Below are 16,717 nucleotides of genomic sequence, written 5' to 3'. Positions count from 1 at the left end.
TTAAATCTTGAGGCGTGGTTTAAAAATGAGTACTAGTAACCTATACCATACGCAGAGAGACAAGTCGAGCCAACAAAATCAATAAATCAGAAAAAACAAAAATCTTAATCCCCCCAAAAAGCTGTTAAACACTTGCCATGTCATGAAATCGCACATCCAGAACTAAAATATGCTCCTGTATTCATGTGAACCATGGAAAAATAAAAGCCTTTTTCCTTAATACCAAATGCCATTTCTTAAAACAAAATGTCAAGACCATATTGGATGATAAAAGAACAAAATACCAGACCGTTTCCATTCAACTGGGATTATTTTTTTTTTCTTACTACTATTATATTTAATAGTTTTTTTTCTCCAGCACTTTTCTTGGTCGAATTCATTTTCTGTGATTGGCCACATGGTCCAGTGCTCTCCTTAGGCCTTACGAGAACCTTAGAGGCACCATCTGATGACTTCTGACCTCCCTCATCTCAATGTACGGAGAGGTTAAAACACAATTAAGCCCTTTAGTTTCAAGTCTATTTTAAGATGCTTTAAAGCAGCTGTGGAGGTGCATGAAATGAAATACTTCTATCAATGACCTCATGAACCAAAGCATTAAATATTTGCCTGGTAGCTTTATGTTGTCTGTGTGTAGATGTGGAGAGAGTGCAGTTATAAAAAAAAGAAAATCTTAAATTACTTTCAGCCTTTTGATAGAGTCAGCAAAATATTCAGCAAAATACAAGAGCACAACCTTTGTGTGATAACAGACGTCCCTATGAATATCTCCCATTTCCCCCAATCTCTCTAACTTTGTACAGATGTGAAGATATCCAGCAGTAATAAGTGTGCACACACGCCTGTCTGTGGTGCACAGCAAGCACCATGCACTGTATACAAAATCTATTTGTCTAGGGCACCTCCGTGTCAAGAAAATATTACTGCAAGTTTTACGTTGCATTGAATCTAACGGGGGTCGGGCGGCCATCAAAATTCTCCTGTTAGATTGAGTCTTACAGAGAGTCATTCTAATCCTTGCCCACCATTCTTTCGGCTTTTAACAAATGCTGCTGACTTCTTCCTGGAATGAAACCCAGAAGGTCACTGAAAAAGGGGAAAAAAGGCAGAAAGACTGACTTGGAAAAAAAACAAAAACGTGCGTCTCGGCAAGTCTGATGACATACATCGTGAAAGCTGACAAAAATTGTACGTTAATCTTTTAAAAAAGTTCCATGGCGAAACAGGAATTCATGGAGCAGACATGCTTGCACCTCATTTCACTCGAGGCTTTCTTCTCCGTCTCACAGTGTCACAGGCAAGCAGAAAGACAGGGAGGAGGGATACATATCGCTGGGGTGCCGCTTTCTGTCCCGCTCCTCGTTTATACACACAGCGGCCGTGTCAAAGCTCCTCTCACACTCAATGGTAAATGACAAATTTGGATAATGCACACATACAACCCTAGAAAAATAAATAGGAGACATGGAGGCTTAACCAGAACTAAATCCTGAGGCTGCTGGAGACCTGAGAGTGCGGATTACACCCCAGACGCCTTAAACAATGCACCCAAATGTGCATCCTTAAAAGCATGAAATCCTTGAAGCATCAGAGCCGACTTGTCATTTGCCATTAATATTCCAAGTTGCTTGTGCTTTGGGGGGCCAGCATTGCACTTCTGTGTGCCGATGTGCCCTAAAACAAACACTTGCAAAGCCCTAAAGGAACCACCATTGTGGATAGCTATTTTTCTAGCTGTGGAATATTCGACGAGAGGATGTCATAACAAAGGAAACAATAAAAGAGGCCACGTTCCTGCGCAGCATGGGGTATCCATAACTATAAATAGGAGGAAGGCAATGTCAGAGGCGCTTGCGCTTTACCAGGAAAACTGATATTTGTGCATTAAAAAAAAGGATATTAAGCTCTAAAAAGAATTTCCCATGAGTATTACGTAAATTAAAAAAAGAAAGAAAGCTTAACCATGAAAAGCCACCTCATCAAAATCCCAATAGAAAGACTTATATAAGAAACTAAACACACTGCTGATAGGTGCAGATTTGCATCAACTATTCTTTAAAGGCCACTATTGCAATGGAGATTTTTTTTGATTTCCTTCCTTCCTTTGTTTTGCATGTCTGACAGGAAGGTGCGGTAAAGTATGGCAGGGTACAGGTCTTAGAGGTGTCACATTGTCACCCCAGAAGCGCCAGTACCTGTCCTCGGGGATGGCCCTGTAATGTCCAGCCTCATTGGATCAGCAGCCGCCACGGCCTGCGGGCGCCCTCTCTCAGGTGACATTCCCTATCTGTTCTGGCTCTATGATGGCCCTGCTGCTACTGAGGCGTAGATTCACTTATGCTACTATTGCATTAAATGCACTATATGCACATGCAAGCATTTCTAAATATAAGAAAATGCCTTTTTTATACTTGAAAATGCAAACTATCTGCACATCTAAGGATCTAAGCACACAGTAAAAGCCTTCTTGAAGATAAAGGTATAGTCATTTGCCTTCAATAACATTTTTTTTAACAATACGTCGTGATTAATTAAGCATTCCTGTCGCTGCTTCGGAAAGTTCAACAAAAAAAATGATGGACATGTCCATTAAAAAAAGATGGCAAAGTACAATATCTTGAATCAAAAAATTAATTTGATGTCGCAAATGGATTGACGGTTCTGAGAATATAACCATTCAATTTCAGCTGTAGAATCCACAGCATACAGTCCCAGATATAATTGGAAAAAGTTCACAAAGAACTCAAGATGTCTAATTGCAGCTGTGTCAACCAATATAAAACATCACATAAATCAGATTTTTGTCTATTCATTAGCCAACGTGTCAGCGAGCAGATTAGTGATGTTGTAGGAACAGTCTGGTGAGAGCCTTCAGAATTACGACTTCCTCATTAATTGTAGTTTTGCTTCCATTATGTGCGTAAAAAAAAAAAACATTATAACAAAGGACGAGCACTAATCTCATTTGCGCAAAGCACATTCGAATGGAGATCGATATGCGCTTTTGGAGCATGAGAATTTTCTGCTTGTAATTACGGGAGGACATAAATTATCTGCATTACAACGGGGCATGACTTTCAAAATGACTGAAACAAAAGAGCCAGATGAAACATAATGCGTGTGCGTGCGTTCAAGTCTCAACAAATTTCCAAGTGGTCAAGCCAGATGATGTATAATGGCAAACCCAAAAGTCTTAACCCCCATTTCATATGAGGGAGAAATGAGGCATACTGTCCCATTATATTGCTATAAATCATTTTTTTGTGGACGGCTGACAGCTTTTTATCAGATCTAACCTTTTCAAGCCTCCATTAAGAGTGCTAACATTTTCAACTCTGACACATTTGCAGTTTACGAATCTCACAGCTGATTTGCTTTGGGAGGGGGCGTCTGTGCTCGTTTCCACACAGGCTGTCCATTGTGTTGGATCGGGTGGAATGGGGGAGGGAAAATAAAAACAGTGAAGAGAGGAACGGGCTGTGAATCTATTTATTTAACTCTATGTTTACCCTTTTGATCTGCTATACTACAGTGCAAAGTAGTGTTGTTGCTGAAAAGCTATTTTGTGGTAAACAATATATTCTGATTTACTGTATCGATTCTTTCATGGTACACAGCTGCTGCATGGAGGGCGATTAGGGGCCGCAAAGATCCCTCATAATCGGACAAATTAATGAGTGGACATGAGTGGATGCTGTGAGTCTAAGAAATGAGCAAAGACAGGCAAATATAAATACAAACAACAAACATTATATCAATTTAAGAGGAATCCTTGTAGCCATTTTTGTCAGTTGTTTGCTTTGTGATGACGCTTTGATGTAAAAAAAAAAGCTGCAGTGTTAATGTTTTGACTGATTTTTGCTTTAGTATTTTTCGTACAAGCTGTGATAGACTCTCCTGACAATGAGGACCAGTCATTGATCTATAGATCCATCTATTTGTCCATCCATCAAGTATCAAAACTATCTTTATTCCTTCATTCCAAACACAGTGCTTTGACAAAAGACTCCACAGGCAGACTACAACATATCATGTAGCTAAATATCTTGGGACTAATGGAGTAGTATGGGCAAAAAAAATATTCATAAATATTCAATAGTTATTATTTTAATGTATACAGGATTAAAAGGTACTATGTGGAATTTTCAGAAACTCCCTCACAACACTGTTGGTCATTAAGTGAACTGCAGTTATTATTCTTTAGCTTGTGTGCACATTTGCACTCCGTAGGCGTAAGTATGCACCCTGGGCATCGGCCAGAACAATTACCTTAGTAAATGTTTTCCTAATGAGTTAGTGGTCTTAATCACAAGTTTTATGTCTTCTTCAGTACAGCATGATGTTTCATTTAGTAAATTATGGTTCAATTTAGTGCATGCTTTAGGGCATGACTACCTTGTGATTGACAAGTTTCTATCAGGGCAGCGCTCTCGGGTTCTCAGTTAGATCCACCCCTCACTCAATCCTCACCTCCAAATATGGTCACTTCTGGCCCCCAAAGAAACAAGATAAAGACGGCGGAAATCTCAAGGCTTTAAAACAATAGTCCACAAACTCATGGCTGATGTTAAGATGGCCATGTGCACTTCTGTTCTAAAGTCTATGTGTACTCATTTGTACGGAATAAGTCCGAAGGCTGTCATAGGCAACCAAGACAGTCAGGAAAGGTCTCAGTTTTAAAGCTACGTTAGAATCCGTTCATACATTGGCATTACGAAGCAATTATCACGTGCAAGTTGCTTCACATATTACCTTTTAATTATTTGATAAGCTACACTAATCAAACAAATACAAGGGCAGAACTTCAGTTGCTGCTTGTAGAGTTATGGAAGGAGCTTTGCCAACCATAATAGATTTAAGTACACCATAATCAAGGAGGGGCAGTTAAGGTGGCACCACACAAGGGTCCATATTTCATTACATGCTGTGTTTAACCTTACCCACTTCTCCTAAAACACACAAGAGGCTCATTATGTGTTTAATATTCACCAGCAGGTGAATAATTTTTATGCAACTCTGATAGTTGGGCGAGATGGATAACTCAATTATCTGAACATCCGTCAGAGCAGAGGGCTCGCTGGCTCTGGAACGCCACCAGCTAAGATTGATGGCTGGAAGACACCAATAGCTGCTGCTTCGCCATCTCATCCAGGCACTGGGCCTGAACACGCCGTTTGATTCTGCAAGAAGACCGTTTTTCTCTCCATTTTTTCCCTCCTTTTTTTAATCTTTTTTTTCTGGGAGCATTGTAGGTGAAGCGTCATTACCCCTCACTCCACTGAAGAGGGGTTCATTATGGGGTTAGTGTGTTGGCAAGACTATTGTTTGGATGATAAATGCAGTTGGTGAGGGCTTTGGAGGGAAAATTAGTTATGTTTTTTCTTTCCGTCTACAAAAACATGTCCCCATAGCTCACTCTGCAATGCTTCAGGGCAAACCAAGAACAATTAACACAAGCAATGGGTGAAGCAGCTCAGTTAAAGCAAAGAGGGAATTCATGAAAAATAAGCAAATCACTGGAAATGTCAATCAGGGGCAATGAAGTAATTACAAACACTGCTGTGCGATTCCAAGGGCAGTCAAAAAGAAAAACGAAAGGTTTGGAGTCAAGCGTTGAAATCTGAGTTTGAGGAATGAAGGAATGGACAAACACCCTAAACATCAGCCCTTCAGGGCCCGTCTCATCAGCGGAAACCAACTAATGAGAAGTGAAAGGAGGATGATGTCACCCCATCACTCTCTTGTACCCTATTTCTCTATTGGTTTACGTTTTGCGACTACAAAGTGCTGACCCCAAATTCACTGCTAACACACACAAACATGCACATGTACGCACACACTTTTAGCTCAGACGATAATGCACAATGTCTAACAATGAGAGAAAGATGAGGCACATTTTCAAATGTCAGCAGTAAATGTCAATTAAAAATTACAAGGGTGCTGGGAAAGGTAGGGTCTGAAGGGACTGACATTTTTTTTCTTTTTTTGACACAACAATGTTTATCTGACCGGGCTGCTGGCTGACATGATGGGATCTACTTTGTCAGTTCCTTAATACACTTGGACAAGGCCGCCCCAGTGAATATCAATGAAAGACACCCATGGGCAAATATGTAAGGCTCAGACTTACTCTATCTGTCCAATCAGCCTGTTAGTATTCTGATATTCTGCCCTACTGTAAACGAGAACCAAAGAGAAAGAGCAAAGACAGTTTAATGCCACTTTCTTCAATCCAAATAAAAGAACACTGACTTACACAGTGAAATATTTATGGAGACATCTGATCTTCATTTCTTGCTAATCAAATGAGCACTCTCCCTTTATTTATTGCATTATTTTAAGTTTCAGACTATGATCATTTTAAGTACTTTCTCATTAAACACTGTCTGGGAATGTTCTGGAGCTTAAGCAAAGCCTTTTATTGTCACCAACTGTTTTAGCAATATTTAATGAAGCCTTTTAAATATAGTTACCATCAAAGATTGGCTCTTTTTAAATTCACACCTCAGTGACTTTTACTTCCTGACGTCAACAATAGTTAAAAAAAATGTCAGAGCTTTTTCTGCTGGAAGCAGGCTATTTCCAAATAAAACTATGTTACTCTGAGAAGATAAAATACACCATTGATTATGACCTTGACCTCATCTCCTGCATTTTAACTGCTCAATGATATTAGATGAGTCATCTTCCTTTAAAATCGAGTGATTGCTCTGCTGGCAGCTTCTGAGTGAAATCAGTGGGCCAGTCATCTATAGGCAGGGGTAACAGTTTCTAAATGTGGAACCATTATTTCCCTCTCATTAACTTTTCTAGTCTTTACATATTAAAAAAAGTCTTTGAAGTTATTGATTAAAATACAGATAAATTTGACATATTATTATAAATGTGAATCCCAAAAATCATACATATAAAAGGATCAATGAAAAACATGTATTATCAATTTAGTTTGTGTTTTTTATGCTAAAATTGCAAAATGATAATATATATTGGTCACCTACATCAGGAAAACCCCTATATCAATAAGTGTTTTGCAACGCATACAACCCAATACATGAAAAATCCATCACGATAAATGGCTTCTCTTTCTGTGTTGTGGTTTTGACAAACCCAGAAATCTGATCCTGATCTGGTGCTGCACATGTACCAAGAAAACAAAAACAAAGAAAGAAAGCGAGAGTCTGGCTGTGCCTGAGGTCTGGAACCTCCTGGTGCTCCAGCACCGTGTCACAACATGTCAGCTGGCCGTCACGGCTGAGGGGGGCCGGGGTTGCAGCCAGGCGAAAGGAGGCAGTGTGGGCGAGTTTTTAATTTGGTGACTAGAATCCTGCACCAAGGGAGGCAGGGATGTGAAAACCATGTGTGGGTGACCCCTACTCTGATGTATTCTTTTTGAAATTAAGCAGAGATAATACTAAGCATTGTGCTGGATAATATATGGATAAAGGCTAATGACACTTTGTATAAAAGGTGCTCACGGTCAGTTTTTTTTTTGCTGGCATTTAATAAGGAAAGAGTCATCTATATAATTTATTTAATGGGTTGGGAACTATAGGGCATTTTCAGACTTGAATTGTTATACTCATTTTATTGCTCATACTTGTATTTTGGGTTTCTACTAGAACATTTTAACATGCTTTAATGGTCAAAAAAACTTTATCTTCTTCACACTGTCTGTGCTAGAACACCTGTATTCACCCTCTGTCTGAAATGCTCTGTTTTAGTGCCTGTCTCTTTAAGCCACCCTCTGGAAAAAGCCCAGTCTGCTCTGATTGGTCAGCATTTCCTAGTCTTCTCTATTTTTGCGTTTCTGCAACATCGTTGCAGCTGGGAAGTGACAGAAGATAACAGCACTTTCTTTCTTAAAAATCCCCAAAGAAAAGCTTCTAAACACAAATGGATACAACGCAAAAACTCACAGTAGCATCAATGCAGCATGTGACCATATAAAGAAATCAGTGACAAGCTGACGTCAGCTTGTCCCAAAAGTAGAAAAACACTTTAGAAACAACGTTTCGAGAACAGTCTGAAGCCTAAGGTTTTTTGCTCACAGGGATTCATTTTACATATGTTGTTGTGCTGTTAACTGAAACTTTGGCCATGTTTTATATGAACATCTGATATCGCAACATTATATACATGACAGAAAATATGGAAAAGCTTAATAGGTCCCCTTTTTAAACTATAAAATTACCAAATAAAAAGAGTCATAGCCTTATGTTTTAGGGTATGATGAGAAAAAAATATAGAAAGTTGGTGTTTTCCTATGGTGGACATTGTACAAATAATATATATAAAAATGATGTTATATGTATTTTTGGCATCTTCTTTTTTTTTTAAGCATTGAGACTCACATTCGTATGCATACACACATACACACACCTCGATTCCCCCAAGGTCGGACCACAAGGGCCCGTTCCTGTCCAAAGGTTCTCATGACAGCAGATGCAGCGGATTAATCACCCATTTCCCAGCTTCCCTTCCAAAACAATGTGTGTACTCTGGAAAACAATCAAGCTCCCAGGCAGACCCTTCAGGCTGTTTCAGGCTCCAATGACAGGAGTGGATGTGGAAGTAGTGTGATGTACAGATGTCCCATATGGAAGTGTGAGGTTAGTGTGGCCTATGCCAGGGAGGAAGTGGTTAGCGTTGTTAGACAGAGATATGAGCTGCCTTTGTGATACTGAGAAAAGCTGATTGTGGTTTGTGGTCAGAAAGGAGAAGTTATAAACAATATGCAAACTGCAAGAGTAGGTTTTGCAGCATTACAAGGTCAATTTAGATTAGCATATGAAAAAAGAATACAGAGGCGAGAATTAGAAGAGATGACTCACCTGTTCCAGTAGCTCCAGAACTGTTCGTTGAGATATGTGCGATGACTGTGGTCGTCTCCGAATGAGGCTTTGCTCTCAATCCAGTGTACAATGTGTCCCTCCACGGCTTTTCAGAAACAAAAACACAGCAACAATCAGAAAATCCAGAGGGACAAGTGACATTTTCTCATTCTCAAAAATCAAAGAAAATCTGGCTTTAACATGACAATGTTTTGACAACTGCATAATCTTCTTTGAAATAAGGCAGCTATCTGGAGATATCTCAGACAAAATTTTGTTATATAATATATGTAAATACTAACCAATGGGAACCTCCAGGATAATGTCGGGTGTTTTGTCATAGCCCATTGCTCTCAGCTGGTTTTCATCTTCAGGAGATAAAGTGCAAAATTTTAACATCTGACTCATACCTTGCCATAAATTTTACTCTTCACAAAACAAGTTTTGTTACATCAAACACAGGTAGGTTACCCAACAGCCCTCCAAGGTGCTGGTAACAGGGTTCCTACACATTTTATGGACAAAATTTTAAAAGTTTTTGCATGAATTTTTAAGGACCACCATTTTTTTTCTTGCCCCACTTGTTCGGTGTTAATCATGCATATAAGATTCAAAATCTGTTCAAACATAATTTCAACATCCCACATAATGTGTGCAAGGACCACCGGAAATTTGACAATCCAAGTAAAAGTTGTTTTAACTAATTACTTATTCTTTTAAAAAGAAAACATGCATTTCAAACCAGTTTTCTTAAAAACAAACAAACAACCAAATAAACAACTAATCGCCCAATAGGAAAAAATCACCCAAAAAAGAAATTGACAAAAAAAAAAATTAAAAAGAAGAGGAAGAAAAAAATGGCAGTAAAATAAATACAAAACACGGCCTTTAAAAGTGGTATGCCTTTAAAGCCAAAAGTGCGAAAAAATTATTTGCCATGCCTCGTGGGTAGACATGAAGGGAGTAACAGAACACGGGGAGAAAATTAAGAAACTTTTGTAATGACCATATAAAAAAAAACAACAACCAAAACATTGTCACAAATTGACGCATGTTAAAGCTATGTTATATTGTCAGCTTAAGAAAACAAATTCACCGTTACGTTACATTAATGTAATTTAATTGATTACACACAGCATATTTCTGTGATTTTTCCAAAACTTTTAATGACTTTTACTAGGTCCATGACTTTTCCAGGCCCGGAAAATATGATTGTGAGCTTGCATGACTTTTCCGGGCTTTGCCATGACTGTGGGAACCCTGTAGTAACAAAACCTCTTTGTGTTAGCAAAGCAGGAGAATAACAGTCGAGGACAGCGAGCACAGTAAAACCATTAACTACATCTGCCACGTATTCGCTGTCGTTGCACAAAAACCTGTAAAGCCCAGTTACAGAACTGCTCTCCACTTTGCAGTTTGGCAGAGCTTTATAAAATATACAGCAAGGGGGACAAGGTTGGCATTATAGCCTCTGTAAGCCTGACCCCTGCCTGCGCAGGCCGCAGCCATTGTCCTTGACTTCTGGTGCGCTTCGGCCATTATCCCTCCAACACCTGATTTCTCCATTAAATCTCAGGCTGACCAGGTCATTCAGTTCCGAGGGCCTGCCTCTTTGTCTCCAGCCAAGCTCAACTAATGGGGCATGGAAGGGAATTGAGGAGAGATGGAGGGTGGCGGTGTCAGTGGTGGTGAGGAGGTAGCATCAGCCAAGGGGGGAGAAAGAGAGCCGGGTGAGGTCAGAGAGGCTGCCAGAGGCCTGTGGTACTGCAGAGGGGCATCCTGGGTGTGGTAATGTGGCTGTAGATGTGTACGTGAAGGGATGGGGGCCTCTATTCATACCTACTGGGCTGTTGACATTGTCAGGTGGCTCTGATCGCCTTTTTTACATCACCTTTGATTAAAATTAATGGGCCATCCCTGCTGTTGGGTAGCTTATTTCCAATCCATTTATCAGGTGGGGTGAGGCAGCCTCAGTGGCCCTGGTGTCGCCCGAACTCTGACAGTTTTAGAACAGTCCTCTGTACCGCTCTGGAGAAAGGTCAGCACTCCAGGTTCAAATAAATGATATGGTCTTAATGACAATGGGAATGACTTTTGTCCTTCATCACTCATCTGACCTAGGGGATGATGATGGGATGGGGGTGATGGGAGGAACGGGGGTTAAAAATTCTGTTCCACAATTTCACACCTGGACACTCTACCTTGATTTAATATTGTTGGAACAAGACAATGTTGTTAGGAAAGTAGATATTGTGAGAACAAAAATATAATTGTATAAAGTATTTCAACCACTTAGGAGGAGTCTGAAGATAATATTTATCTTCATATAAATAGAGACTGACCTTATTCAATTAATTTTGAAAACAAACAAACTAAAAAACAAAAACTGAACAGCAACCCGAGACAACTAAATATTAAACCCTTGAAGCTTTTATTCAATAAATATTCATTGTAGGCTGGTGCATAAGCATCCAGGCATATTTGGTAACAGCCTCGTGTTTTTGGCAAATCAATAACAGATAACATCCACTGCATCAGTCATGTCCAAGTCTTTTTCATAAAAAAGGCTACACTGCAGTGACCAAATGGACTTTAGAAATGTGATGAAAATGTTAAAGGATGGCTTACCGAGAAAAGAAAGGTTCCTCTCCTTCAGTTTGTCACAGAGCAGCACTTCGTGTTCTTGACCAATGGCGCTGAGAAAAGAGAGTTAAGGAATCCAACATACAGCTGCGGCAAAGTTTAGATAGTGTGGTGTCAGCAGGGGCAATAACATGAACACCAATACTGAGTCAATATCATTGCTTTAAAAAAACAGCTGCATAATATTAATTCTGGAAGTGAAATGCTATTATTGTTGTTGGGCATGCAGGTCAAACCCCGTGTAAAATATGAACAAATACATACAGAGAATGTTATTGTATTTGACTGTCAGTCAGAAAAAATCTTAAAGGAAAAAAAAACACCATATTTTTAAAAAATTTTTTAACGTAACCACAATTTTAGTAGTCATCCCTCGAAACTAAAGCCATGAGCAACAATGTACATGCTAACCTTTTAGAGGTGGGACTTTTCAGTGTGAAATATTGCCAAATTGCTGACATTTTCCTAATGGCTAATGTTGGCACTAGTGGAAATCAATTTTTTTTGCTGCAAAGTAGAACTTGCCATGTGGGCTACTGTTGTAGACTGGCGAAGAAGAATACATTTCTGGGAAAACTGCCATTTCATCCATGTGCAAAACTATTTTAAAGTTATGTGGTATTGGATCAATCGGGAATTAAACTCACATACTCCCTGGTCCAGCTTTTGAGGGAGTATCAGTGGCATTTCTAATACTGGTATCGGAACTCCATGTAAAATTGTCATTTCACTATAACATTACTATGGACAGAAAATACACTGTAGTTTGCTGTGGTAATAAGATAACTGCACATGCATGAGGTGAAGCTAAGGCTCAACTGTGCATGTGTATGCCTGACATCAGTTAAAGTTAGAACCTGCTTTCACCCACTATTGGCTTACTATGCAAAGTAAAAGCCACTTCTCTTTTTGCCGATTCAAAGCAAGAGCACAATCAAAGTCTTCAGGTCAACCTTAATCTGCTTTCACAACAAATCTCCAAAGTGCATTACCTAAATGAGGAAGATGAAACAAATGCCAATTTGGCAAAATGCATAGAGCGCCTGCACTGGCTGCTCCGCTCATTGCTTTAAAATCTTTGAAGAAAAATGCTTTTAGAATAAATGCCATTTTGCATCAGCATGCAAGCTGCTTGATGCCTCAGAAAGGAAACCTGCAACTACAGAGGCCGGATAACATATATGCAAAACTTGCCTTTTCCAAGAGAGAGAGAAAAGTTCTTATGCCATTATGCTGACCTCAACAAACACTAATCTCTCAAAATGGATTCTAATTAATAGACATACATCACAAATGCATTAAGAGCTATCTCTCATGTGCAGATGGAGCTCTTTTAGGGCACATAGTAGCGGGGCGGTTATAATGAACTCTCTGTGGTGGGGTAACTGACTTTAAGTTGACACTGACGAGGGGAAGACCAAAGGAAGGTAAAAAGGAGGGGATGTGGGTGGGACAGGGTTGACTGGCTACGAACAGAACAACCCAGCCCTGCTGCCACACACGAGCTTGGACAGACACAATAACATACAGATGTACCCATGTACACTCATTCAAATAAGTCTCCTCCCCCAAGAAATAGTTGTCTGCTACCCAGCTGCTTGCCCCTAAATAGCTTCAACTCCAATTTTGCCCATACAGTTGGACGAGGAGGGGTATTTGTAGTTGGGCAACTAAACTACAAAAAAATCAAATTAATGTGCGATGGAAATAAATAGTTCAAGTTGGACAGATGTGCCCAGAGCTCTCCATAGTGCTGAACAACATCATTTTCAGGAATTAATATAATCCAATTAAAAAGCATTTTACAGGGTTCCTGCACATTTTACAGACAAAATCTCAAGGTTTTCATGACTCTTCAAAGTTTTCTATAAAAATCACAGAAGATTTTAAAGAGAGAGAAAAAAATGTGCAAACATTTTTTTTAACGTTTTCTTTTAAAATCACCAAATAATGCAAAAGCAAAAAAAATGAAAGGGAAAAAAATCAATAAAAATTAAAAAAAGAAGAAAAAACTGCCTTTTTTAGAAAAAAAACCCCAAACAAACAACATGGCAATGTGGAGGGCATGTTTCCTTTAAAAATCAAGGGTAATATAAATACAACAATTTAGAGTTGTTCACCCCTCCCCCAAAGCTAAAAGTGCTTAAAAAATGATTTGACATGTCTAGTGGGCATATATGAAGAGAGAGATGGAACGAGGGGAGAAAATGATGAATTTTTCGTGATGAACAAATAAGCAAAAACCTAATCAAAACGATGTCACATGTGGACAAATATTAAAGCTATGTCACATCATCAGCTACAGAAAATAATTTTACAGTTATGTTACATTACTGTAATTTAATTTGTTAGACACAACAAATTTCCAAGATTTTGATTAATTCCATGACTTTTGCAGGCCTGAAAAATATGACTGCAAAATTCCAGGAGTTTTCCAGGTTTTCCATGACTGTGGGAATCCTAATTTAAAAAAAAAAAATCAGCATCAATATAAAATAGCAATTCATCTGGGTTAAATAAAATTCCAAACAAAAGAACACATTAACTACCACGGGGCTTATGAATGATCTCTCTTTTCTTGTATCATAGAACATTGGGTCTGATCCACTGTGTGCACATGGAGATGCATTTAGATCAGCCCCATCCTCTCCTCCTCCTATCCCCTCCATCGCCTTCCAGCCGCTGTACCGCTGATAGTGGGATGGCAGGCAGGATGAAACACTTCCTCTGTGAAGCAGAACTTTTATGTCAGGTGAAGCCAGACACATCTCATCCCCTTCAATAGCTCCTCGTCAATTTCAGGCTTAAAATTTTATGGGATAGGATACTGTTTGATGCAGTCTACCAGCGGTCCATAACAGCAGTCATTTATTGTGCACTGAAAAGAGGAGGAAGAAATATTATGGCGTGCGAAAAAAGGGTGGGTGGGTGTAAAGGGGAGGTGAAGGGAAGGAAGGAAGCCCCGTACAGTGCAGGGGGGGAAAGGAGAAAACACAGGAGATGCTGGCAGATTGGCAGGCATGACCGCCGGCTCTCACGTGACCTCATCAGCAAACATGAGCGGCTGATGGCATCTGTCAGCCAGGTGGTACAATAACACTTAAAAACTCACTGTACCTAAGCAGGAGATTTGTTACATGGAATCTTTACAAAATTAGGTTGACACAATTTTTTTTTAAAAAAAAAGCATTATTTTATGACCAATTTAAATGCTTTTCTTTCATATTATAGTTTTAATTTAAAACACCTACCTGATAAATGTGATTGGCCAAGATTTGGTCTGGAATTAAAGACGGCTCCTTCAGCATGCTGTTGAGGACGGTTTTTGGGGCTGAGAACAAGACAGAAAAACAAGAAACAATTACAAAAGATTCTTAAATGTTAGTATGCAAATGACTTCAAACAGCACAGCTTCTCTAACCTACAACATATGAAAAAAAAATCTAATTGCTCTACTAAATTGAGAGCAAACTGTGAAGATATACAGACAAAAGACAGGCTTGACACACTGTAATTCACTGTGCCACTGTTAGTGCAGTATTTCCACACCAGTCCATTAGATGGCTGCTTGGTGTCTATACAGATTTTCTATAGATAAATGTTTCAGTCCAGAGCACAGGAGCCCCATGTAGTTTATCTATGTTATGAACGCTGACTATTCTGCATCTCTCATCCCCATTCTTGCTCTACTAACATTATAAATCAGAAAGGAAAACCCTGCTGGATTGATTCGCTGGTACTGCAAAAGCAAAAAAAAAAAAAAAAATCCTTAAATCATTTCTTAAAAAGATTTGGATTAAATGGATTGTATCATTGTGTGACGAAATGGTTGAGGCACGCCATTTTAGTGATACATGGTCCTGACAGTTTGCAGCATTGCAGACAATACAAGGAATGTTTCTATTCGCTTTTCAGGCATGGATGGCCCCTGTATGGTACCAACACTGCACAGAGAAGCTCATTTAATAAAGTGTGCAGTGTATATAAGTGTTAAAAACAAGACAGCTTATTTGGAGGTTCATAAAAACAGATAAAAAAGGGAGTTAAAAAAATTGGAAAAGGATCAATTGAAAAAGACTTGGGTGCACATTTACAAACTGACTGCATCATTAAGCTTCTCTTAAATGAATTTCATTAACAGAAATGCATTTAGAGGTACATTTAGAAATCTTTTTCAGTCCTGTCTTTGCATTACTCCTTGAGACAGCTATCACAGAGAGGACAACCAGCGCTGTGATCCCTCATCTACCTTATGATAAAATAAAGAGGGCAGAAGAAGAACAAAGCCCATTCAGCGCTCCTTCCTCTCTTTCTGTGTCCTCTCTCTGTTTCAGTCTCTCCCAGTCACGGTACTCCCCCAGCCCACCCCATAACCTCACACTCCCTCTTAGAGCTGCGAGGCACAGGGCTGTGCTTTATTTCTTTGCTCATTTTTCTCAGAGATTGGTACCTTCACACGCAGATCCATACCGTGCTCCTGTGCGGTGCAGGCGGCGGTGAAGAAAGAGGGTTATATTTTCCCCTTGAGTTAGGACACCTCATGACAAATGATAATGGATAATCAATAAAGCGGGAAATATGAGGCAGCAAACTTTATGAAGCCGGGAGACATATTACTCCCCAACAACACTGGTTTCCCTTAACAAAGTCACTACTCGACTGTGCCTAATAATCTGAAGGAAAATCAAAGGACCCGCAACCACATCAGCAATATTGGCAACTTATTCCACTTTAATGGCATTTTGATTGATTTTTTCCCTCTTCCTAATGGTCGTTTTATAGATTTGAAGCTGCTTCTGCAAAACAGTAGTGTGTAATAAACCTCCCCGAAGGCAAACGGCAGCCATTAAAGCTCTTGTCTTACTAGCGCTCATAATTGGGGGTTGACCACCGCCACATTTTGGTCTCTCACATAACACACACGCTTCCAGGACTAGCGTTCTCTCTCTCCTTGCCTCTCCAGCTCCTTTATATTTTGGTACATGGCCATAATAAGTGATAGCATCCCTTTCTCCTGCTCCTTTTTTGAGCGATGGGGTTAAAAATAGCCATAAAGAGGTGACCTTGGCGCTGACATTGTGGAATTTCAGCCAAGCATTGACCTGATGAAAATGGAAGGCCGGGCCGCTAATAAATCAGGATGCTTTTAAAATGAGTTTACCCTAATGCTCATTCATCACCGGCTGTAATGCCATTTGCAGGCCCGGGATTCGCTGCTGTGCACAAACACAGCAGTAAATAAC

The 16,717-nt window shown here is 39.5% G+C and overlaps 1 protein-coding gene across 1 annotated transcript in view; it reads right to left on the bottom strand.

The window, feature by feature from the left end:
• cdin1 (CDAN1 interacting nuclease 1) overlaps nt 1–16,717 on the bottom strand; it is a 64,167-nt gene that overhangs the window by 21,808 nt on the left and 25,642 nt on the right. Inside the window, exons 7-11 of the mRNA XM_042500943.2 lie at nt 14,726–14,805; nt 14,303–14,352; nt 11,460–11,527; nt 9,134–9,199; nt 8,832–8,937 (exon numbers count right to left, since the gene is read on the bottom strand). Of these exons, the coding sequence (XP_042356877.1) occupies nt 8,832–8,937; nt 9,134–9,199; nt 11,460–11,527; nt 14,303–14,352; nt 14,726–14,805 (370 nt within the window). The remainder of the gene's footprint in view (nt 1–8,831; nt 8,938–9,133; nt 9,200–11,459; nt 11,528–14,302; nt 14,353–14,725; nt 14,806–16,717) is intronic.

The sequence above is a fragment of the Plectropomus leopardus genome, chromosome 14, assembly GCF_026936395.1.
Source record: "Plectropomus leopardus strain MGB_pleo_1.0 chromosome 14, ASM2693639v1, whole genome shotgun sequence".
NCBI lineage: Eukaryota > Metazoa > Chordata > Actinopteri > Perciformes > Serranidae > Plectropomus > Plectropomus leopardus.
This window is presented reverse-complemented; position numbering and strand designations above follow the sequence as displayed.